The sequence below is a fragment of the Crotalus tigris genome, unplaced genomic scaffold (genome assembly GCF_016545835.1).
Source record: "Crotalus tigris isolate CLP2741 ecotype Arizona unplaced genomic scaffold, ASM1654583v1 scf7180000019298.7629538967:1458412, whole genome shotgun sequence".
Taxonomy (NCBI): Eukaryota; Metazoa; Chordata; class Lepidosauria; order Squamata; family Viperidae; genus Crotalus; species Crotalus tigris.
This window is the reverse complement of record NW_024097474.1, coordinates 787,501-812,500: the sequence shown is the minus strand read 5'-3', so window position 1 is coordinate 812,500 and position 25,000 is coordinate 787,501. Positions and strand designations below refer to the sequence as shown.

Below are 25,000 nucleotides of genomic sequence, written 5' to 3'. Positions count from 1 at the left end.
GAATAGAATAGAATAGAATAGAATAGAATAGAATAGAATAGAATAGAATAGAATAGAATAGAATAGAATAGAATGGAATGGAATGGAATGGAACAGAGTAGAGTAGGGTAGAGTAGGGTAGGGTAGGGTAGAGTAGAGTAGAATAGAATAGAATAGAATAGAATAGAATAGAATAGAATAGAATAGAATAGAATAGAATAGAATAGGTTGGAAGGGACCTTGGAAGTCATATAATCCAACCCCCTGCTCAGGCAGGAAACCCTATACCATTTTGGACAAATGGTTGTCCAATCTTTGCTTAAAAACTTCCAGTGTTGGAGCATTCACAACTTCTGGAGGCAAGGAGTTCCACTGATTAATTGTTCTAACTGCAGTTGTTAAGTTAGTAACAAGTGGTTGTTATACGAATCTGGTTTCCCCTCTTGATTTTACTTGGTTGCAAAAGGGGATCACGTGACACCGGGACACTGCAACCATCATAAATATGAACCAAGCATCCACATTTTGGTCAGGTGACCCTAGGGATGTGGCAACAGTCATAAGGGTGCTGTTGTCACTTTGAACAGTCACTAAACGAACAGTTGTACGTCAAGGGCCACCTGTACTTTGTGGAAGTGCAAATTGTTAGCATCTGAATTAAGGCTTAAGTTACGTGTGAGTTTGGGAAAGGAGGAAGGAATGGTTCAAATCACGAGTACCAGCAAAAAAAAGTCCAAAAAGTGAAGCACTGCCCATAAAAACACTAGTGGAGTTGTGATTGTACGGCCGCCATCTTGACTTTCAACCCCGATCATCAATTTTCCTGCCACAATGGGACATTTAACGTCAATTGACTTTTGTTGACTTGACTCTTCTCCTTTTGTAGGCAAGCACATTTTTGTAGGATCCCAGCTGCAGGACTTGGCCATTGGTCTGATCCTGCTTGCTTTCTCTTTGCTTGTCCTCTGCACTTGCTTGGTGTTGATCGTCAAGCTGCTGAACTCGGTCCTCAAAGGACAAGTTGCCAACGTGATCAAGAAAACACTCAATATGGGTAAGTGTTTCTCACTGTTTGTTTGCTTGTTTTTTTTTTCTTTTGGGTATCTAACTTTTATTAAAGTTTTAAACAAGGAGATAAAAATGAAATACAAGGGAATGTAAGGTAAGGAAGAAAAAAAAAGCAAAGAAGCGAGGAGGGGGGGCGGGGGGAGAAGCAAAAAATGCAAGAAATGAAAATGAAAGTTGAACAAAAAAGTATTTTTTTAAAGACATTGAAAAGTGGCTTCTTCTTAGCAGTTATAGGGTCAAAAGTATTTCAGAATAGAATAGAATAGAATAGAATAGAATAGAATAGAATAGAATAGAATAGAATAGAATAGAATAAATATGGAATGGAATGGAATGGAATAGAATAGAATAGAATAGAATAGAATAGAATAGAATAGAATAGAATATGGAATGGAATAGGAATAGAATAGAATAGAATAGAATAGAATAGAATAGAATAGAATAGAATAGAATAGAACAGAATAGAACAGAATAAAATATGGAATGGAACGGAACGGAACAGAACAGAACAGAACAGAACAGAACAGAATAGAATAGAATAGAATAGAATAGAATAGAATAGAATAGAATAGAATATTCTCCAAAGCACCTGAAGGCAGGACAAGAAGCAACGGATGGAAACTAACCATGGAGAGAAGCAACCTAGAACTAAGGAGAAATTTCCTGACGGTGAGGACAATTAACCAGTGGAACTACTTGCCTCCAGAAATTGTAGGTGCTCCAACACAGGAGGGTTTTAAGAAGAGGTTGTCTGAAATGGTAGAGGGTTTCCTGCCTAAACAGGGGGTTGGACTAGAAGACCTCCAAGGTCTCTCCCAGCTCTGTTATTCTGTTGCAATATTTAAGACAAAGGATTAGGTAGAACAGAACATGCTGCATAAACCTGGCATCTCTTATGTTTCCATTTTCCAGACTTTCCGTTTCCATTTTCTTGGGTAACCGGTTATCTGGCTATGCTCGTAGGAGCTGGTATGACCTTCATCGTCCAAAGCAGTTCAGTCTTCACCTCTGCTATTACTCCACTTGTTGGTAAGAGAGTTTTATGTATGTACGTAACCCAACGGGCCTTTTTGTTATTATATTTTGTTTGTGTGTGCATTTAAGCGAAGTAGCATCCGCCAATGTTTCATTTGCTGGATTAATCTGCAGCAGGGTAGCTGCTGCATTATATACCACAGTACAGACAGTCCTCATCTTACAATAGCTCACTTAGTGACCGTTCAAAGTTAAGGGACTTACAATCAATTTTTCACACTTACAACCATCGCAGCCTCCCCATGATCACATGATTTACATGCGGACGCTTGAACACTGACTCACATTTATGATCATTCTGCTGACAGTTGGCAGAATCAGCCTGCAATGCTGCATTCTAGCCACTGTGCCACCACGGCTACTATCTACCGCCAATTTGCTTTGACCGTTAGTAGCTCAGATTTTTGTAGAGAGCCTGAGCTTGCCGTAAACCAGTGGTTCTCAACCTTTTTAATGCTGCGACCCCCAACCGGTCGTAAGTCGAGGACTACTCAACCGGTCGTAAGTCGAAGACTACTCAACTGGTGCAGCACCGTTTGCAGAATGGGTCTTTTGGCAGGCTCAGCAGGGCAGAGACAGCCTGGACAATTCCTATTGGCTTTTGAAAGCCAATAGAATTAGACTCTATTCAAGAGAGTCTCTTCTATTGGCTTTCAAAAGCCAACAGAATAAAAGGGAGTAGCACAGCTAAGGAAAAGGGGGAAAAAAATGGCGGACTGCATTGTTTGGCGACCCCCGTGAAATGGTCGTTCGACCCCAAATGGGGTCCTGACCCACAGGTTGAGAACCACTGCCGTAAACCTTTATATCAGTTTGAACTGCCTGGGATTTCCACATTTCCCCACAACTTAAGAGCAAGGATTCTACTATGATTCAGAATTGTGGACTCTGGGAAAGCCACTCGCTCAAAACAAATTGATGCAGAGGAAACATTTTGAAGTCTATAGCGTTGTATATCATTACAATGAAATGACGCAATTCCTCCTGCTTTCTTCCCGTCAGGAATTGGGGTTATAAGTATAGAACGGGCCTATCCCCTAACCTTGGGATCAAATATCGGGACGACGACAACAGCCATCCTAGCTGCAATGGCCAGTCCTGGGAACCGGCTGAAATATTCCTTACAGGTGAGTACTTTTTGATATTTGAAAGCCTCTTTTGTTGATAGAACACACAATTCAACTAAAATGACTCCCATCTCTCTTGGGTTTTTAACGTTGTCTTCACCACAACCTTTTCCTTTTAGGTCCCAAAAGGGGCATCCTTAGTTTGTTACTTCAAACTAAGGATTTAAACTGGTTCAGAAAAGAAGCAGAAACTCTGGATGGCTACTTTTAGCTATCAAGCCCAAAATGCAGTTTGTACTAATTATGATTAAGTGGATCTGGGGTTAGGATCAGAAGAGAGAGAAAAGCACAACATTGCAACTTGATTGCAATGGCTTGCAGTGTTTTGTAATACCTACCCTTAGTTGTAGTTATTAAGAGTTAGTGTCATCTGTTTATTGAAGAGAAGGATGAGGGGTGATATGATAGCAGTGCTCCAATATCTCAGGGGTTGCCCCAAAGAAGAGGGAGTCAAGCTGTTCTCCAAAACACCTGAAGACAGGTCAAGAAGCAACGGAGGGAAACTCATCAAGGAGAGAAGCAACCTGGAACTAAGGAGAAATTTCCTGAAAGTTAGAACAATTAATCAGTGGAACAACCTGCCTCCAGAAGTTGTGGGTGCTCCAACACTAAAAGTTTTTAAAAAGAGATTTTGTCTGAAATCTCCCTTTATAAAGCTACTATCTGTTGGTTTCTTGCCCTTCCCATAGACCAGTGGTGGTGAACCTATGGCACGGGTGCCAGAGGCAGCACTCAGAGCCCTCTCTGTGGGCATGTGCACCGTCACCCCAGTCCTAGACCTTCAGCTGGGTTTTATAAAACCTTTTCGCTTTAGGCCTCTGCCACCATGTGCCAAAAAAAAAAAGGTTCAATTAATCAGTCAATTTCAACTTCTCACAGGGAAAAAAAAGATCTTGCAAAGTTGGAATTGATTGATTGAACTTTTTAGTCCCACCCAGTCTGCTGTTACCACCGCAGCCATGCCCACCCAATGGGCCACACCCATCTGGCACCCGATGATGCATAAGTGGGTTTTGGGTTGCAGTTTGGGCACTCAGTCTCTAAAAAGTTTGCCATCATGCCATAGACACTATGGAGAATATATCCACCTTCTCTCTCCTATGAAGTCCTTCAAAGTTGGAAAGATAGCTATCATCTCTCCCATTAGCCTTCTCTTCTTTGACAGATGATCCTTTTCCAGTTTTAGTTCAAATGGAAGCCATCCTCGACCATTTTGTTCTGAATTCGGATTTGATTTCAAAGCAAAGAAGCACTCATGTCTCTAATGCAGAGGACAAAATGTATCTATCTGATTCATGAAGTTAAACTCACAAAAACTATCATGGTCAGATCAAGAACACTATAGAGACGAGATCTAAACTCTTTCCCTGTGTTTAAATCCTCTTATTGCCAACCATCCAGCTAGCGCAGTGTTTCCCAAACTTGACAATTTTAAGGCGTTGCTGGCTGTGGAATTCTGGGAGTTGAAGTCCACATGCCTTAAAATTGTCAAGTTTGGGAAACACTGAGCTAGCGAATTCAGCATTGAGGAAACTTTACAGTTTGAAGTGCCCTAAAAGATAAATTTTATTGAATACACATCTCAGTACTGAAGAAGCAAAATCAACCCTGGCTTTCCCACGTAAAAAACTGGTTAGTTAACAATAGCTTTCCATAACCCCCCACCCACCAACTGTTCACGTTGCCCAATGACACCTCTTTAGTTTATAATGGGAGAGGTCCACTTCTCCGTCAGACATCTGCGTTTCTGACCTTGGCTCTCGTGGTCCATGGACTACGTCTTAAAAAACTCTCATTTCTTTCCCAGGCTTCCCTTCCCCCCTGTTTCTATGGCAAGCTGAGTAGCGACAGAAGTTAGCAAGCATCTTAGAAATTCAACCTTGATACTTGCCATCTTTCTCAAAGCGGTTATTTTAACTGGATATTTTAGGGAGAAAGGGGGGGCCTTAAAACATGCTGGTTCTTGATATTTATGTAGTCTACGTGTACACCATGTGAAGCCATCAACCATCGGGTTTTACCGGTTTTCTAACAGCCACGTGAGCTGTCTAAGGATTTTCTCTGGCATGGCTCCTATTCCTTTGAACTGGGAGTTGTGTAGCAGGGAACCGAGTTGTTTATACAACCTGGGAGTTCTCAATAAGCCAGGTAATAGGAGAGGTTTCAGTGTCAGAAAAGAAAACAAGGGATAATTGTAGGGTATGTACGTGTAGTGCATCGTCTCGGTGTTCCTCTGACGTCTCCTTTAAACTGTGTTTGTTTCCAGATTGCTTTGTGCCATTTCTTTTTCAATATCTCTGGGATTATCCTCTGGTACCCGATACCTTTTATGCGCATCCCCATCCGCTTGTCAAAAGCCTTGGGGAACATCACCGCCAAGTACCGATGGTTCGCCATTTTCTACCTCCTCTCCTGCTTCTTCTTGATCCCTTTGGCTGTGTTTGGCCTCTCGGTGGCTGGTTGGCCCTACCTGGTGGCTGTGGCCGTCCCCATCTTTGCGGCCTTGATCTTCGTGCTCATCGTCCACCTTCTGCAGAAGAAGAAGCCACACCTGCTCCCTGAGACGCTTCGGAATTGGGACTTCCTTCCTCGGTGGATGCACTCCTTGCGGCCCTGGGATGATGTCATCACTGCTGTGGGAGTCGCCTGTGGCAGATATTGCTGCTGCTGTTGCAAACGTCATTGGAACAAGGCAGGTGACCCAAGCGAAGAAGCCAAGCAAACAAAAGCGATGGAAGTTCACGAGAATCCTGTATCGCTGGCCGATGAAGAGAACTGCCTTTGCAAGGCCACAAAACCAGAGCAAGCGGACCCGAGCACCACTGCCTTGTAGCAGAAAGGGAGACGTTGAGAATGGAGGTCCAAGGACAGAATGCTGGGGATCTGCCTAGAGGGAAAACGGGGAACGTGTCCCAGTGACTTGAACTCAGTGAGAAGACTGAACCAGTGATGGGTAACGGTGGTTGTCAGGACCCCTTAAGTCATGTCTAAATCACAAGATGCCCATTCAAAATATCAGTAAGGTCAAAGCCTTACCTCACATCTACACAAGCCAGGGAACAAGTGAAGTCCTGTACTCGTCTCCAAGCTAAGGAAGGCCTGTGGGCAGGTACGCCACTTGTGTTTTAGAGATGTGTGGGCAAACACTGCCCATCCCTGCTAAAACTCTCTCATTTGTAGTCCTGTAGAAGCCCAACGTACTCCAAGTTCTTCATCGTCATCAGACCCACAAGTAGGACATCTAGCCATGTGTTATGTCATGTCATATCTCAGTTGGATCAGGTTTTCAGCAAGAGCTTTAAAGCCGCGTTTCCCTCGATCCAAATGTTTTCGAGTGTTCAGGCATATGCCATTGTTAAAACAAAAATGTAATATAGTGTGTTCCACACCGACCTCTTCAACCATACGAATTTTCTAAAACCTTCCAGATGGGCTGGTTGAGGTGTGTGTTCAAGAAATTATCTATATATATTTTAGTACTATAGGTTCTGTGGTTTGTGCAATTTATGAACTTTCTAGAGCACTTGTCTTTTACGGGGCCTAAATTATTTGAAGGCTGAATTTAGAGAGAACAATTGTTGAAGAATGTAGCTGCTATATCTCTGTATGTTATGCAGGAATGCCATTTCTGGTTTACAGACACAGGATAAAGAGAAAGAAGAGGGTACACGTGGGGGGGGGCATTCACAAGTTTTCTCCTCCTGGTTAGATTAAATTATGGGGGGGGGATGTGTTTTGAGGAAGTGAATTGCCCTAAAAATATTACCTCATGTTCCAGAAGCATTAACTCATGGAATGTCCCAAAACCGGGTGAGATAAACCCTATTGCTCTTGCATACAACCTTTTTTACCTCTGTTGTTGGGTGCGAAGGTGTCTGGTTGTGTGTGCACTGTTCTGTAAATGGGTCTAGGACAGCTTGCCACAGCCAGCTGCCGTGGCACAACTCATCGTGGGACACGAGTTACAGTAATATGGAAGAAATGGTGGAAGAGAATCCTTAAAGTAAGGACGCCAAAGGAGGGACAAAATTTGAATGGCAAAAATTTAAATTATTTTAAATAATTAAATTGAATTGAATCCCAAGGCAAGTTGGCCACAGCGAGTTGTCCTATTCCACTGTAAACAATAGTTTGTTCACAAGCAGCAGTATACAATCAGCCTTCAAGATCAAAGAAAGCAATTTGTAGATGAGCTTTGCCCCGTATTTGGAGAGAAACTCTTTTAACGAGGAGCTCTTTAGATCTTTGGAACAAATTTACGTAGACGACGTTGCAGTTCATAACTTTTGCTGGCATATGGGGGGGGGGACTCATTTCAAGCCACTGAGAAGTCAACCAGGATGAAACCTGGTTACCAAGATTATGATAAGCCCCTGCTGCGGAAAAGAAAATTAGTCTTTTGCTTCAAGGTAAAATATTAGGTCAGCAAGATCAAAAAGAGAATTAATTCATATCTTGAGATGTGCTGTGCTCTATTACAGTTTAATGCCCCTTGCATTCTGCTCGGTACCTAAATCCAATTATTATCGTTCTGTTTATTGCCTCGTGGGCTGATATTCTGGCAGCTGATATGACGATCCATCCATTTTCCTCATGATGCCCTTTATTGCAAAACTTTATTCTACATTTCTTGGAATGGACTATTATAAAGAATTTTATCTCGATATAGATATAGAATTAAACGTGAATCACTCTTATCAGAATCCCTGAGACTTAAAAGGGCTCAGCGACAGAGAATGGATTGTGCTGTTTTTTTTAAAAAAAAATATTTGCAAAGAGATTATCTCGGATAGGAATTCATGCTGGAAGTCCATATAAATGAACTTAGTATATGCTGGCTAAAAATATCAAGAAGAGTACAAGGCAAATTCAGCTTTTTTAAAAAAAAATGGATAGTTTACAGTGGAGAAATTGTCTGGGTCTTCCATTTATTGCTCCCGATTATCAGTGAAATTTAGAAGTGCTTATATATGCATTTCTTAGAAAGCAAATGAAGAATCTCATGCAGGTTTACTCAAAATTTAATTACCTGTGCTTCACCCAAAGGACCTTTTAATGGAAAAGTAATTTTGATGTATTTGTACTAGAAAGAGGCCACTTTTTTTTTTTTTTACAAATACTTGGATCTGCAGGGCTCCAAGTGCTTTTAAGAAAGCTACATATTTAATCAACTTAGCAAAGATAGAAAACATTTGTAGCTTGGGTGGAAGATGGTGGTGGTGGTTGATTCTCCAAGTTTGTTGTTTAGCTTCCCAATGTTTCATCACCAGCTGAGTGACATCCTCCTGCTTCAGTTCTTCTCCACTTTTATTGATCTCACGTGGTCAATGAGTCCTGTGACGACTCTCCATGACTTGTTACATGCCATGTGACCGGCTGGTGATGTTCATGTGAAGGTCACCAGGTGAGATCAATAAAAGAGAAGAAGGAGAAGGAGAAGGAGAAGGAGGAGGAGAAGAAGAAGAAGAAGAAGAAGAAGAAGAAGAAGAAGAAGAAGAAGAAGAAGAAGAAGAAGAAGAAGAAGAAGAAGAAGAAGAAGAAGAAGCTTTTTCTGAAACATTCAGAAGCTAAACAGCCAGCCTAAAATGAAACCATCACCAACATTTAATCAGTTTTATGCAGAAATTGATTAATTATGATGCAATAGCATAGAAATGAAGTTTCTATGCAATTAATAATAATTGGCACTTGGCAGAAACAGCAGGACACAGCCAAAATAAAGCACTTAATAAACCAGGGGTCAGGGGGGGAGGGAGAGTCAGAAAAATCAAAATGGTGGCTGCAGCTATGCAACTAACCCGCCCGTTTTTGAGGGGAACTTTACCCAATCTTTCTTCTCACGTTGTTTATGATAATGTTCTTGTGTTGCTTGTTTGGGGGGGGATGTCTTCACACTCAATCATTAATATTAGCAGGGGGGTTGCTCAGATTTGTGAAGCAGAATGCTACACCAATTCTGTAGACTTTCTGTCTTCTCAAAAACTTGGGGAAGAAGAACAGAAGGAATGCCTTTGTATTCCCACTTCTGCTTTCTGCTTGGTTGACTCCGATGCTGTAACTCAATCTACCTTTTGTTCCCTTCGGTGGAATCGTGGTTTAGAGGGAAAGTGGGAACTCTTTCCAAGCAAAAGGAAGTTGGATTTCCAAGGGCCAACATGGCGAGTGGTTAAGGATTAGAGCAGTTGAAGTCAACTGACGGGGTTGAAGAACTAGCGGACACGTTCACAAAAGTTGAGAAGTAGAACATGTTTTGGGGCTGATTTAATATTGTTTTATGTAGAACCAGAGGGACGCATAAGAAGGGGAGTAAATTGGACAAGACTGAGATTAGGAAAGAGAAAAGAATATACAACACACTTAATGTTTATACATACAGATATTATTTTTCTCTCTGCTTTATGAACCCAATATTTAAGCTCCCCCCGAGCTACTTTATTCGAGGGATGAATCAATGTCCCCTTAATTCACCCATTTCATATTGGATGGATAACGGTTGTGTTTTTCAGTCCCTCGGTAGAGAAATATGCGTAGTAAGGATTGGACATAAACATAACCAAGAATGTGTTTTTGTCTTCATAACTTAATCTGGTGATTAGAAACTGACTTTTCATTCCTAAGGTGGAAGGAAGGCTGGCAAACTGAATCAGCTGGGAAACAAAATATTCGTTTTGAACAGGGAAGATGGGGAGAGAAAGACAAGTCCCACCACTGCAACCATCTCCACCAGTTTTGTAGAATGCTACATTTATGATTGCCATCCCACCAGGGTAGATGGTCTTCAAAGTTGAAGCACTGCAACCTGCCAGTGGCATCTGCGTCACAATTATGGAATTAATTTAATGGATTTTATACGGCTGCCCGCTCCCAAAGACATGTGACAGGAGCAGGTGAGGCAGCTAGCCATTGATGAATCTTCATCACCATGTTTAGTTCAACATCTTTAGTCAGTTGATTGCACAGTTAAACACCTGTTCTACAACCACCCAATGAACATAGCCCTCTTTAACCCCAAAACAGCAGCAAACTGTTTACCCAAGTTCTCACCAGGGTCATTAGGTTTTGATATGCGGGTGAAATTTGAATTTTGAGATCGTTTTGAAGGCGCTATGGCCAGCTGTTCAAAACAAGACAACCAGGATGTGTCCACCAGGGTTAGGGTTAGGGTCAACCAGGGTTCCTCTTGCTTTCTAAAGTTGTAGATCAGAAAGGAACATGGCCCCCATTTCACGTAAGGTGTCCTCATTAACCTCAACGTCCTCATACTAACCCCACAAAAGAGGAAAGGACTCACAAGTCCAACTTGAAGGTCAATGTTAGTTTCACAGATAATTTAGGACCTTCAAAGTATCTCCTGCCTAACCATGAGTGTTTCCTGGATTCTGTTTCTCCAACCTGGTGCTCTCTTGTTAACTTGAAGTTTGCTTGCTGGGATATGAATAGGTAACTGCAGTAGAAGACAATAGGCAAGTTCCAGTTTCAGGGAGGTTACATTAAATTGTCCTGTCTTGCAATAAACAAAGTTGTCTTCTGTCCAGTTGAAAACTAGGAGTCTTCCAGAGTCCCCTCTGAAAATATCAGATCATGGAACTGCATCTCTTTCTTTTTTTTAGCATTTCCCGTTATTTATAATGTGTTTTCTTTTTTTTTTTAGTGTACAGTTTTGCATGTGTGTTCTCTAAGGAACGGCTTGTGAAATTTAATTATGTATTGCGTATTTTACGTTGTGGTGTTTATAAGGAATGTTGGGGGGGGTGGAAAGTCTTCTGGAAAATAGCTTAGAAAAAGAATGAGTGGGAATATTGTCTACTTTAATAAGATTTGTTGAAAAGAAAGCAAACTGCCTCTCGCGTCATGCTTTAATTTCTGTTATGCGTTAAAATATGGAACTATTATTATTTTGTTTTTTTTTACATCCTAGTCCTTTGGGCTTTTGTTTGTTTTATAACGAGAGTTCTTCCTTAACTGTGGATAAAACAATGTAACGGATAAAACTACAAATGACCAAAAATGTAAAATGGAATATTCTAATTTGGCATGGTTTTTGTCTCATTGGAAGAGAATGACAGGATATTGAATGCAATATTGAATGGAAAATTAAAAGATTTTGAAAAGACGATGAACGATGAAACTATATTTTTTATTAAAACGCATCAGTTATAATAATGAAGTGCTGTTTTACATCATGTGTACATTTTATTTATAACCATACATACATGTACGTACATTTATTTTCTACTACTTATGAAATGCATTCATCATTCATTCAATCAATCAATCCTTCAGCGGGCTTTCAACCCAGGGACAACATTTGGACCAACATTTACTTTAATCTTGTCATACCAAAAATAACTGTGCCATCCAAATTTTAATCCATGACATTCTAATTCAAGTAGCCTTTTATTCTGGAGGTTCACCCACTCTTTTAGCCAGACCAAACAACAAGCATCAAAATATAGTTTCAAATCTAATAAACACAACTTCTCTCTTTCCTTAGCATCTTGCAGTAGTTTATATCTACACAATGGGGAAGATTGCCCATCTGATCTAAAGGATTAGATCAGGGATAGTCAACCTTGGCTCTTTTATGACTCGTGGACTTCAAGTCCCAGAATTCCTGAGCCAGCTTCTGGCTCAGGAATTCTGGGAGTTGAAGTCCACGAGTCATAAAAGAGCCAAGGTTGACTACCCCTGGATTAGATTATGGAAGACTGCCTATAATCCTATTTAAGATGGATTATGGCATGTGGAAATCTGGAAGTATCAAACATAATCAAAGCCACCAACTTATCAAGTGCCTAGGAGCCAAAATGTTTTATAGATGGCACTTGCCACCAGAAAGGTTAGCAAAAATGTTTTAAAATATGTCAGATAGATGTTACTGCTACTATCATCTATCACAGGGGTGTCAAACTGCCAGCTCGTGGACCAGATGTGTCACACGGAAGCCGTGCCCACCACCCCATTGCCGGCAATGGCAAAATAGTCCCAATACATTGCCCGACGTCATGTGACATTGAGAGTTTGACATGTCTGATCTATCATGTCTACAGAGCATGGCATCTAAAACCACACGATCACGAACTTTTAAATCCTTGTTTAAAGGCAACATCTGGAAGGCTTTTTTTAAATGCACCTCATTAACTTCTGCTACAGCCTTTAGGAAGCTTAAGGTTAAGATGTCACCCTTTCAACGGGAAAACACAATAGTGTAATCTAATTATTTGCATTAATACCCACCTGCTGAAAAAGGGAGACGGTTAGGAGAAAAGAAAAGCTTATTCTTGTCTCCACTGATGTGCACCTGAATTGATGGCCTGCTCAGAAGTAAACCTGGTTGAATTGCAAAATGATGTTGTCTCCAGTGTGTAGTTAAAGAGGTTCTCAGCTAAGGCCTTCTTCTGTTTCCAAACATCTTTGGAAATCTATATTATAACACAGCAGAGACAGATAAGGAGCAATGGATGATAGGCATCCATAAGGTAAGTTAGCTCAACAGTTGGACCTCCGCCTCACAGCTGACCAGCTCCAGCTGTGATAGAGAAAAACCTGAGGGCATCTACTCCATTCTGGTGTCCTCCAGTTGTTTGGTAATGCAACTTTTTCATTAGCTGGTTCTAAGCTTGGTTTGATGCTCTTCATGAGCCATCACGTCCTGATTAATGGACAACAAAGTTGCATTACCAACATCTGGTGCGTACCAGATTGAAATAGATGCCCTCAGGTTTTTCTCTGGTCAGCTGTGAGTCCAGGGTCCAGTTGTTGAGCTAATTTACCATATGGATGCCTATCATCCATTGCTACTTATCTGCCTCTGTGGCGTTATAGTATAGATTCCCAAAGACATTTGGAAACTGTCTTTGGGCCTTAGCTGAGAACTTCTTTAACCACACAAACTCACTGGAGACAACCTCATTTTGCTGGCGAAGAACATCAAACAGAGGATGACAGCCTAGAATCAGCTGATGAAAAGGTCTATATCAGGGGTAGGCAACCTTAGCTCTTTTATGCCTGGTGGACTTCAACTCCCAGAATTCCTGAGCCAGCTTGGTTCAGCTTGGAAACCTCTCCCTTTCCCCTCAGCATGGCTGGCTCAGGAATTCTGGGAGTTGAAGTCCACCAGTCCTAAAAGAGCCAAGGTTGCCTACCCCTGGTCTATATCTAAGCTTTATAATAAAGCCTTTTCATCAACTATCTAGAAGTCATGCTTAAAAAGAAAAAAACCTTGAGTATTCATGCATTTATCTTCCTAGCTACATTTTATTACTCCTTTCCAATCAAGAAACTGTTGACATGGTGTTTTCCACTGTCTAGTATCTACAATTTGACGTCATTACAGTTGTCACATTGGCCTTCCCTACCTAGGCACCTGGTTATTATGGTGATTTCTGCAAATAAAATAAAGTCATGCAGTTTCACATGAGTGTAAATACATTCCCCAGGGCCACCCATTATATAACTATGTTTTGAATATGTTCTTGGGGAAATAATACCGGATCGTAATATGGCAAGATGTAGTTTTGAAAGAGTAATAGAAACCATGTTAAAGCATAATCAAGTTTCCTTGGCTGTTGTGATTGCTGGGATTCGTCTTTGATCTAGCAAAATGTAATCATGGTTGACTGAGTCATTTTTAATTATGATTATCACCAACGGTCCTTAGCGTAGGAAGCTAGCTATAGTTTCCTTACCCTAATATATAATTATCTTACACCTGATACTCAGATAATCCTGAGCTGCTGCTAGTTTGGGAAGTTGAAAAATCAAATTCTCAGAAAGTGATGACAACCCAAATCTTCAGCCACCAACTTCAGGTTTCACTTTATCCTTGAGGATGATTAACGATGATTTTGTTTGTCGGCATTTCGACCTCAAGAATCAATATATTTTGGAAAAATTTGAGTATTTACTCATGTAGTAGGCTGTATTGCTATTATCCTTCTCATCTTCTCCTTTGTCTTCTTTTCTCATCTTCTCGTCTTTCTAACTATCTTCTCCCATTAGTATCTTATGATTTATCACTTGTTTTTTGTATCTTATGTTAATGTTTGTAAGGATGATTTATGATCTATGACCTGTCACTTTGCTGTTTGAATGTATGCTGTGAGTTTCTGCATCGGAGACAAATTCCTTGTGTGTTTGATCACACTTGGCCAATAAAGAATTCTATTCTATTCTATTCTATTCTATTCTATTCTATTCTATTCTATTCTATTCTATTCTATTCTATTCTATTCTATTCTATTTCTATGTTCTAGTGTAGTCTAGTGCAGTCTATAATCTATTCTATTCTAATTTATTTTCTATTCTATTCTACTCTATTCTATATTCTATTTTCTATGTTCTATTCTATTCTACTTTCTATTCTATTCTACTCTACTCTATATTCTAGTCTAGTCTAATAATTATTCTATTCTCTATTCTGTTTTATTCTATTCCTATTTTTTATTTTCCATTTTCCATTCCGTTCCGTTCCATTCCATTCCATTCCATTCCATTCTATTATTATTCTATTCCAGCTCAGAACACAAATTTCTGAGGCTAATCTAATCCCTACAGATTGAGACAGAACCCAGCTTTGTTATCTTTTTGCCTTGGGACAACAACGAGTTGATATTTAACAAGCATTTACTTACTTTAGGAAAAAAAAGAAAGAAAGAAATCCAGGCCAAATACTGATCTGAAAGCTATCTTGAAATGATATACTTCAACCATTGTGACTAATTAGCGCCTGTTAAATTTCTGACATTTTAATATTCACTAAATATTATAGTTTATTGCAGGAGATTAGGGTTATAAACCTACTCTATTTGCAATCTTAATTGTTAAATAATTAGTACAGTTTGACATCATAACATCGAAATGATAAGAATAGGCACGTTTAAGATTATTAATCCCTTTCTTGTTTACTCTAATGAATTCCCACATTAGCCCATATTTCTTGGTTTCTCTTACAGGCGTATTTACTTTTGATGCTTTTCCACTCAGCTAATGGAAGGTAACTTATAAAATGCAGTCATATAATAAGATCAATCAGTTATCAGCAGCACGTAATAAAACAGCCGCAGGAGCTGTATTCAAAATAACGTTCAGCCAAACAGCTTTCTGAGCAGCCATGTTTTAATCAAACTCTAGAAAAATAAAATCTTGGTCTTTTTAATCATCAATATCTGCAGTCTACAAAATTGGGATTGACCATAAAAATAGCTTGGTGTTCAGACGTCTAAACTCGATACACTTGATATCCGGAGCAATGCTGAGAATGCAAGAAAGGAGGAAGGTCGGGAAGATGGTCCTGTAAATATCCAGGTTACAACCTGGTTAAGGCTTTTAAGGCCCAAACAATTATTCTGGAGTGAATGTAGACGATTCCATCACATGTCAAACAAAATGTGAGTGGCATCATCACAACGTAGTCTGACAACTCTTAATCATTAATGAATACTCTCTTCTCTGATTGTTCCCAACAAATTTGTCTGAAATGGTATAGCGATGCCTGCTTGAGCAGGGGGCTGGACTAGAAGACCTCCATGGTCCCTTCCATCTCTGTTATTCTGTTAAATGTTACTGGCTGGTTTTCAAGTCCTGCAGTTAATTAATAGGGAATGATCTGTTCAAGTTATAGGCATAGGAGCTTATTAACAGCAGACATGGCTATATAATTCAAAATAAAGCTGGAAGGGACCTTGGAGGTCTTCTAGTCCAAACCCCTGCTCATGCAGGAAAACCTATACCATTTCAGACAAGTGGCCATCCAGTCTCTTCTTAAAAACCTCCAGTATTGAGGCACCCACAACTTCTGGTGGCAAGCTGTTCCACTGGTTAATTGTCCTCCCTGTTAGGAAGTTTCTCCTTAATTCCAGGTTGCTTCTCTCCTTGATGAGTTTCCATCCATTGTTTTTTGTCCTGACTTCTGGTGCTTTGGAAAATAAGTTGACCCCCCCCCTCTTTTTTGTGGCAGCCCCTCAAATACTGGAATACTACTATCATGTTCCCCCCTGGTGCTTCTTTTCTCTAGACTGCCCATTCCCAAATCCTGCAACCGTTCTTCCTATGTTTTAGTCTCCAGGCCTTTAATCCTCTGAGTTGCTCTTTTCTGCACTTTTTCCAAAGTCTCAACATTTTTTTTTTTTTTTGGTAATTTGTGGTGATCAAAACTGGATGCGGTATTCTAGGTGTGGTTCCCTATCCCCCATCCAGAAAATTGTTCCTCCTCTCCATATTATGAAACCATAATCAGAATAAGAGCATCAAATTGCCTTGAACAATGGGGCAGATTGGTTCTTGATTGAATGACCTGGAATTAAAGGCAAAATGACGACAGAGAATGAAATATAATAATAATAATTTTTATTTTACAATCACAGACCAAAATGCAAGTGCAACAAAAGAAAACACAAGAAAAATACGATCACAAACAGTTAACACCAGAAGCCTTGGCTAAAGGAAATTACAACATTCTCCTCTAATAGTTACAGCTCTTAAAAGAAATTTAGAAACCTGAGAAGTAAGAATGAAATATATAAATGAAGGCGCTGGTGTAAACCGTGGGGCTTTTTTTTTTTTGTTCCTTTTTGAAAATTATATAAAACAAATAAAGGTCTTTCGTTGATCCCCAGCTGAAGAGGGATGTAAATAATGGGATCCTTTATGCACTCAAATCAAGGAATAAACAAGTCTTAGAAGAATGGTTTCATATGTCAGTCAAAAGTGGTTGAAGTCATGGCAGCAGGCCCTTCCCAATATTAACACGGACACGCTATGTAGCAAATTGGAGAATGTTCAAAATGCTTTGCAGAAATGATCTTCTTTCTCAAAACCATTGCTTTATCTTCCTCTTGATTTGGAAGGAGGTTGACTTGGGTGTAGATCATGCATGCTTCCTCACCAGGCGCTCCAAATAAATCCAAAGGAAAAAGAGGACATTTTACTACCACTTGGAAAAGGAAGGGGTTTGTGAAGACAACTCGTCCATGTGTTTCAACTTCCTGAACGGGGACGTTGGGGGTTTAAGGAATCCCCCTCCAAGCCATTTGGGTCAGGAGGCGCTCCACGTTCTGCTGGTCTGCTGCTTTGGTTTGGGTCTTCATCCGTAGGAAGAGGTCCTCCTTCAGCCACCGCTGAACTATCTAGGTGAGGGATGGCTGCACAACACAACCAAACAGGAACAAAATGAATTCTTCATTGCGGTCAATGGCCACTACGCAAATACAACTTAAAGTAAAGCTATACAGATAGTCCTTGATTTATAAGCATTTCTTACAATGGCACTGAAAAAATACTTATCACTTAAGTTTTTCACACTTACTACTATTCTATTCTATTCTATTCTATTCTATTCTATTATTATATTATTCTATTCTATTCTATTCTATTCTATTCTACACTTATTCTATTCTATTCTATTCTTTTCTGTTTTTATTCTATTCTATTCTTCATTTTTCTATTCTACACTTATTCTATTCTATTCTATTCTATTCTGTTTCTATTCTATTCTATTCTTCATGTTTCTATTCTATTCTATTCTGTTTTATTCTATTCTATTCTATTCTGTTTCTATTCTATTCTATTCTTCATTTTTCTATTCTATTCTATTCTATTCATTTTGGGCATAGAGTCAGCTGGGTGACTTTGGGCCAATCACACCCTCCCAGAAATAGAATAGAATAGAATAGAAACAGAATAGAATAGAATAGAATAATGGAATGGAATGGAATAGAATAGAATAGAATAGAATAGAATAGAATAGAATAGAGCTGAAAGGGACCTTGGAGGTCTTCTAGTCCAGCCCCCTGCTCAAGCAGGAGAATCTACACCATATCAGGCAAGTGACTGTCTAGTCTCTTCTTAAGCAGGTAAGAGAAAACCATTTCCAAAATCTTTCCCAGAAAGTTTCAGGAGCTTCTCCTGGCAGTTCGCCAGGAGTCAACCCTGACTCTAAGGCACCCCAAATTGTTGAGGAAAGAACTGAAGAAGCTTCCTGGATGAGAAGCGAAACGTCTTCAAAGGGAAAACAAGAAAGTTCAGTTGCCTCGTGGAAAAAGCAGCTTCGGTGGATGATTGAGAATCTCCGTAGATACGGAGGAAAGGGCATTTATTTTACAAACGCTGGCTAGTTCTATCCAAGCAGAGATTTGTAAAGACATGTAATTTTAAACCCTACAGAATCTGATTGGATCCACAGCGCAGTTATCGTGAACCAAACAGTCTGTGAAACGGTGAGAAAACAGCTTTAAAGAACGCAAGTTCCTAGTTTGCACAGATTCCCCACCTCATCTTTCATCTTTAATTGTCCCATCTGGCTGTGAAGCCTTACGGATCAAGGTTGTCGCTGATTGATTGAAAACCTATTACAGTTGTGGCTTTTTGTGACGTACTAGAATAGAATAACGGAGCTGGAAGGGACCTTGGAGGTCATCTAGTCCAACCCCCTGCTCAAGCAGGAGACCCTTACACCATGTCTGACAAGATAGCTGTCCAGTCTCTTCTTGGTTGATGGCTGATTGGTTGACTAATTGGTGCTCCTTTTGTTTTGAGAATTTTAGATCCTGTCTTTCTTCTACGGCGCTCCCCGACACAATTTGGTTCAGCGCAAAAAAATCACACCCCGTATTAGATTTTAGATGCGTAATGGTGTACAGTTAAAACTCCTGCCTGCTAACATTTCAGTCCACTCCGGAGTGAGTAACCTACTTCAGAAGAGATAACTTTAACCTGAAGCTGTAAAGTTATCAGCAAAATCTCGTGGTTTATTCCAGTATTCTCCAAAGGCGAAAGGACAAAAAAAAACCTGTAAAGAAAATTATCTCCTCTTGCTATCCATTAGCTCGCCTTGTTAATAATCTACTATTAATCTGTCTCGTTTTGTAACCTGATGGAATGCTTGAGTTGGCAAAGTGCCTAAAAACAGGTTTAAACCAGCTGGGGATATCTTGGTGTCTTCCATGAACAGAGAGTTTTTTCTTTTAATAGTTCAGAGCTGATCATAAAGCCAGTGCTGTGGTTCTTTTTTTAAAAAAATAAAATAAAATAAAATATGGGTAATGTCTTCTGTCATTCAACCTTTCCTTTCAAGAGAGACATAATTTGCTGGATAGCGTAATTTCCCAAAAAGAAGGAGAGAGACGTCATGCCACAAGTCGCAAAATAGGGTGTTCCCCCCCCCCCCAGAAAAACCAGAAAGCTAATTTGAAGATGGACTCGCTTCTTCGTGGCACGTGCCCCTCTCTAACCCACAGGGAAATGTATTTCATCACCAAAATCACAGCCTCTCTGAAATCTATATTGTTTTTTAAAATATATATATATATATATATATATATATATATATATATATATATATATATATATATATATATTTCCATTTAATGAAGCCTTTGGAGAAAACGGCGTTCTTCCCAATTTTTGCAAAATCCCAAGTTAACCAAATCAATTTACATCAAATGCCATTAAGATGCATCCTTTACGTTAGCTGACATTATGCCAATAGCAAGATTTAATATCGGTTAAGTACCTCCTTCGGGAACAACCAATTTGTGCCTTTGTTGGAAATATTGACACTTGGACCTGCTAAATGAAGATTGGTTTAATGTCCCTTTGATTTAAACAAAAAGGCCAAACACTTTTATCTAGGTCTTAACTACAGGTAGTTATGACCATTGGTTTAAAGAATGTTTGAAGTTAAAAGCCTTCATATTCTAATCGTACAGACCTTTTCCATTTGCACGGTCATGCTAAATTTTTAATTAAGGTTTTCAATTGAATTAATTAAGCTTTTATATGTTATGTTATGTTATGTTATGTTACGTTATGTTATGTTATGTTATGTTATGTTATGTTGTTATGCTATGCTATGCTATGCTCTGCTATGCTATGCTCTGCTATGCTATGCTATGTTATGATGTGTTGTGTTGTGTTCTGTTATGTTATATGTTGGGTTATATGTTTGTGTTTTGTGTTATGTTATATTATGTTGTTATGTTATGTTATGCTGTACTATGTTATGTTATGTGTTACGTGTTATGTTATGTGTTTGTGCTTTGTGTTATGTGTTGTTATGTTATGCTATGTTAAGTTATATTGTGTTATGTGTTCTGTGATGTTATGTTATGTTTTAATGAACATTGGGGAATTAAGGTTTTCAAGAATAGACTGGGCAACCGTTTGTCTGGGATAGTATAAGAGCAGGGGGTTGGACTCAATGACCTCCAAGGTCCCTTCCAACATCATCATCATCATCATCATCATCATCATCATCATCATCATTATTATTATTATTATTATTATTATTATTATTATTCAAGGTCTTCTGTCTTGAGCAGGGGGCTGGATAGAAGATCTCCAATGTCCCTTCTATTCCATGATTTTATGATTGTAAATAATGCAGTAATGTCAATCATGAATGCAGCATTGCAGGCTAACTCTGCCCACAGCCAGAAAGTTCGATCCTGACCGGCTTAAGGTTGACTCAGGCTTCTGTCCTTCCAAGGTCGGTAAAATGAGGACCCAGATTGTTGGGGGCAAAATGCTGACTCTGTAAACCACTTAGAGAGGGCTATAAAACACAATGAAGCAGTGTATAGTCTAAGTGCTATTGCTATTTGCTATTCCTTCCTTCCTTCCTTCCTTCCTTCCATCCATCCATCCATCCATCCATAACAGATGCCGACTCTGTAAACCACTTAGAGAGGGGCTGTAAAACACGGTGAAGTGGTATATAAGTCTAAGAGCTATTGCTATTTGCTATTCCTTCCTTCCTTCCATCCATCCATCCATCCATAACAGATGCCGACTCTGTAAACCACTTAGAGAGGGGTTGTAAAGCACGGCGAAGCGCTATATAAGTCTAAGAGCTATTGCTATAGCTATTGTAAATAATTACCTGAAAGACACCAGAAACGCCAAAGGACAAAAGCGACCAACAAATAGGGAGAGAGGCAGCCCAAATAGTAAATCTGCAACAAAACAGAAGCTGGTATTAGAGCCACAAAATCTCCAGCAGTTACTCCAAAGGCAATGGACGAGTACGCACCAGGTCAGAATGGAGGATGTCGTCGGACAAAATCCTCAGCCGTAGATAAAGCAAAGCTAACGTGCAGGGGCTGACCGAGTCTTGGTTACTGTAATTCCAGCATCTACGGAAGATCATTTAAAAAAAAAAAAAAAAAAAACAACGTTTAGTAATTTGTAAGATTTAGGCTTTATGTAATAAGGGGCTTTTTTGGAGAACACAGTAAAAAAAAAAGTCCTTTGGAAGACGCACCCCTGCCAACCTCTGCAACTCTTTAAGGCAGCCGTATCGTCTCATCAATTTTGTCTTGCTTTGCAGCTGCTGCTTAACTGCAAAGGGCTGCATCTAGTTTAAACCGGAATCCTTTCAGCTACCATATCTCAAGGCTTCGCCCCATTCCGGGTTGGCTCCATGGCAGCAAAGATCAAAAGCTGGGCTGAGCAACAAGAACCAGGAACAGGACAAGCAATCACTTTCCAGGGGCGCACAAACAGTTCTAATGGAAAAAAATATATATTTTCCCACTCTATGCTGCCCGTGATCTGCATTTGCACAGCCCAATTTATAAAATGTATAAATTCCCTATTGAACTGTGAAATATTTGCAAATTAAGATGACAAATTTCTACACTTTGGGGGGGGGAAATAATTTTATTAAAGATTACAAATGAGAATAAAAGCAAATGCAAAGTAAAAAAAATATAAGAAGAGGGGAAAAAGGGAAGGAGAGAGGAGAGGAGAGGAGAGTAGGATAGGATAGGATAGGATAGGATAGGATAGGATAGGATAGGATAGGATAGGAGAAGAGAAGAGTAAAATAGGATAGGATAGGATAGGACAAGAGAAGAGAAGAGAAAAATAGGATAGGATAGGAGAAGAGAAGAGAAGAGGAGAGAAGAGAAGAGAAGAGAAGAGAAAAATAGGATAGGATAGGAGAAGAGAAGAGAAGAGAAGAGAAAACATAGGATAGGATAGGATAGGATAGGATAGGATAGGATAGGATAAGAGAAGAGAAGAGGAAAAAATAGGATAGGATAGGATAGGATAGGATAGGATAGGATAGGATAGGAGAAGAGAAGAGAAGAGAAGAGAAGAGAAGAGAAGAGAAGAGAAAAATAGGATAGGATAGAAGAAGAGAAGAGAAGAATAGAATAGGATAGGATAGGATAGGATAGGAGAAGAGAAGAGAAGAGAAGAGAAGAGAAGAGAAGAGAAGAGAAGAGAAAAATAGGATAGGATAGAAGAAGAGAAGAGAAGAATAGAATAGGATAGGATAGGATAGGATAGGATAGGAGAAGAGAAGAGAAGAGAAGAGAAGAGAAGAGAAGAGAAGAGAAAAATAGGATAGGATAGAAGAAGAGAAGAGAAGAATAGAATAGGATAGGATAGGATAGGATAGGATAAGAGAAGAGAAGAGAAGAGAAGAGAAGAGAAGAGAAGAGAAGAGAAGAGAAGAGAAAGGAAGAGAAGTAACTTCCCCTTAATTCCAACAAGTACAGTTTTAATAATATATCACTATCTCTTAAGAGACAATATATGCTCTCTTCACCCCATATCTCAGCTCTTAACTAAAAATAAAATCCAAAATTCATTCTTAACAACAGAAGTCCTTTAATCCATTAAAAAAAAAATCTCCTTTAGGCAATGAAACAGCAGACTATTTCGTTTGTATGTCCAATAGACCTTTCCCCAAATCCTTCTCATGGCTCGTCATACTTATATCCACTTTCAAATTAATCTCCAAATTTATCTGGAGTAGCTTATTTCTCTTCTGCAATTGCAATTAACCCTCCACCTACCCATCATGTCAGATAGTTTTAAAGACCATTTTTCAAAACTATCCAGAGAAAAACTCAAAGTGTTCAATATTTTGCTCCCTTTGGGGATTCAATTATACTTTTTATTATCCTCTGGCTCCCTCCTGTGTCCGATCCTCAAAGTCCCATCCTATTTCTTTTTCATTTAAAAACAAAACAAAACAGTCAAAGCTTCCCACAGGAGGCATTCTTCTATATTAATTTAAAATTATAATTCTAGCTCCACTTGGGCCCTTCCTTAATTCATTGCCAACTGTCCAAAATCTGTATTCTAAGTACACTTTTTGCTGTTTAATTTAAAAAGTAATGTTTCTCCCAAATTTTAAAAATTGGGTTATGATTGCTGTGATACTTGCTTCATTCACACAACTCATTTGTGCTAATCTTCCACAGGCACCACTCTAAACGTTCAACTCTGACTTCAGTATCCCTAAAAAAATAAAATAAAAGCAGGCCTACCTTTCATAAAGCTCTTCACGGAGGGACATATTTCTGGAGTGGACGGAGCTGTCAATCTTTAAACGATCTAAAATATAACTTGGGATAGAATAACCTTCTTCCAGAAGCAGAGCCAAATTAAAGAATCCCTGGAAGAGATAAAATGATGGTTAATTGGACAGACTTGCTAGCAAGATTCCTGTTATGAATGGAATAGAATAGAATAGAATAGAATAGAATAGAATAGAATAGAATAGAATAGAATAGAATAGAATAGAATAGAATAGAATAGAATAGAATAGAAAATAGAATGGTATGGAATGGAATGGAACGGAAGGGAACAGAATAGAATAGAATAGAATAGAATAGAATATGGAAAGAATAGAATAGAATAGAAAATAGAATGGAACAGAACGAAACAGAATAAAATGGAATGGAAGGGAAGGGAATAGAATGGAATTGAATAGAATAGAATTAAGAATAGAATAGAATAGAAAATAGAATAGAATAGAATTAAGAATAGAATGGAAAATAGAATAGAATAGAATAGAATAGAATAGAATAGAATAGAATAGAATAGAATAGAATAGAATAGAAAATAGAATAGAATAGAATAGAATAGAATAGAATAGAATAGAATAGAATAGAAAATAGAAAAGAAAAGAATAGAAAATAGAATGGAACAGAATGGAACAGAATAAAATGGAATGGAATGGAAGGGAACAGAATGGAATAGAATAGAAAATAGAATAGAATAGAAAATAGAATAGAATAGAATAGAATTTAGAATAGAATAGAAATAAGAATAGAATAGAATAGAATAGAAATAAGAATAGAATAGAATAGAAAATAGAATAGAATAGAATTAAGAATAGAATAGAAATAAGAATAGAATAGAACAGAACAGAACAGAACAGAACAGAACAGAACAGAATAGAATAGAATAGAATAGAATAGAATAGAATAGAATAGAATTCTTTATTGGCCATGTGTGAATGGACACAGAAGGAATTTGTCTCCGGTGCATACGCTCTCAGTGTACATACAAACAACAAACTGATAAATCATTATCATAATTATAAAACACCACCATAAATCATAAGATAGTCACAGTCAATCAATGATAGTCATTGGATACTAAATAAAAGCAATCAACATAAATCATCAGATTACAAACAACAAAGTTATCATCATGAGAAGCTAAGGAATTAGCTAATAGGAAAGATAAGAAGAATAACAATTATACAACCCTACTATCGGGTTTGACATCCCGGGGCATAGGACAGTGTTGTGGGAATTAGTTGATTAGCAAATTGTCTAGTTCTTTTGGCATGCAATGCCCTACAGCGTCGTCTTGAGGGGAGGAGTTGAAACAGTTTGTGTGCAGGATGTGAGGGGTCTCTAGATATTTTCTCAGCCATCTTTCTGGCCTGTGCAGGATACTGGTCCTCAATGGAAGGCAGGCTCATTGTGATTCTTTTTTCCGCAGTCCTAACTATCCGTTGAAGTCTGTCCCTGTCCTACATGGTT

General features: G+C 39.0%; 2 protein-coding genes across 4 annotated transcripts in view; one reads left to right on the top strand and one right to left on the bottom strand.

Moving 5' to 3' along the window:
* Nucleotides 1-11,325, top strand: part of SLC34A2 (solute carrier family 34 member 2) — a 41,978-nt gene extending 30,653 nt beyond the window's left edge. For both annotated transcript variants that reach the window (XM_039361512.1, XM_039361513.1), the window contains exons 10-13: nt 866-1,033; nt 1,960-2,076; nt 3,085-3,209; nt 5,476-11,325. In XM_039361512.1, coding sequence (XP_039217446.1) covers nt 866-1,033; nt 1,960-2,076; nt 3,085-3,209; nt 5,476-6,042 — 977 coding nt within the window. In that variant the 3' untranslated portion in view covers nt 6,043-11,325. The remainder of the gene's footprint in view (nt 1-865; nt 1,034-1,959; nt 2,077-3,084; nt 3,210-5,475) is intronic.
* Nucleotides 11,326-16,760: 5,435 nt separating this feature from the next.
* Nucleotides 16,761-25,000, bottom strand: part of SEL1L3 (SEL1L family member 3) — a 24,449-nt gene continuing 16,209 nt past the window's right edge. For both annotated transcript variants that reach the window (XM_039361530.1, XM_039361531.1), the window contains 4 exons: nt 23,492-23,619; nt 21,238-21,340; nt 21,088-21,160; nt 16,761-17,350 (listed from right to left, as the gene is read on the bottom strand). In XM_039361530.1, the coding sequence (XP_039217464.1) occupies nt 17,187-17,350; nt 21,088-21,160; nt 21,238-21,340; nt 23,492-23,619 (468 nt within the window). In that variant the 3' untranslated portion in view covers nt 16,761-17,186. The remainder of the gene's footprint in view (nt 17,351-21,087; nt 21,161-21,237; nt 21,341-23,491; nt 23,620-25,000) is intronic.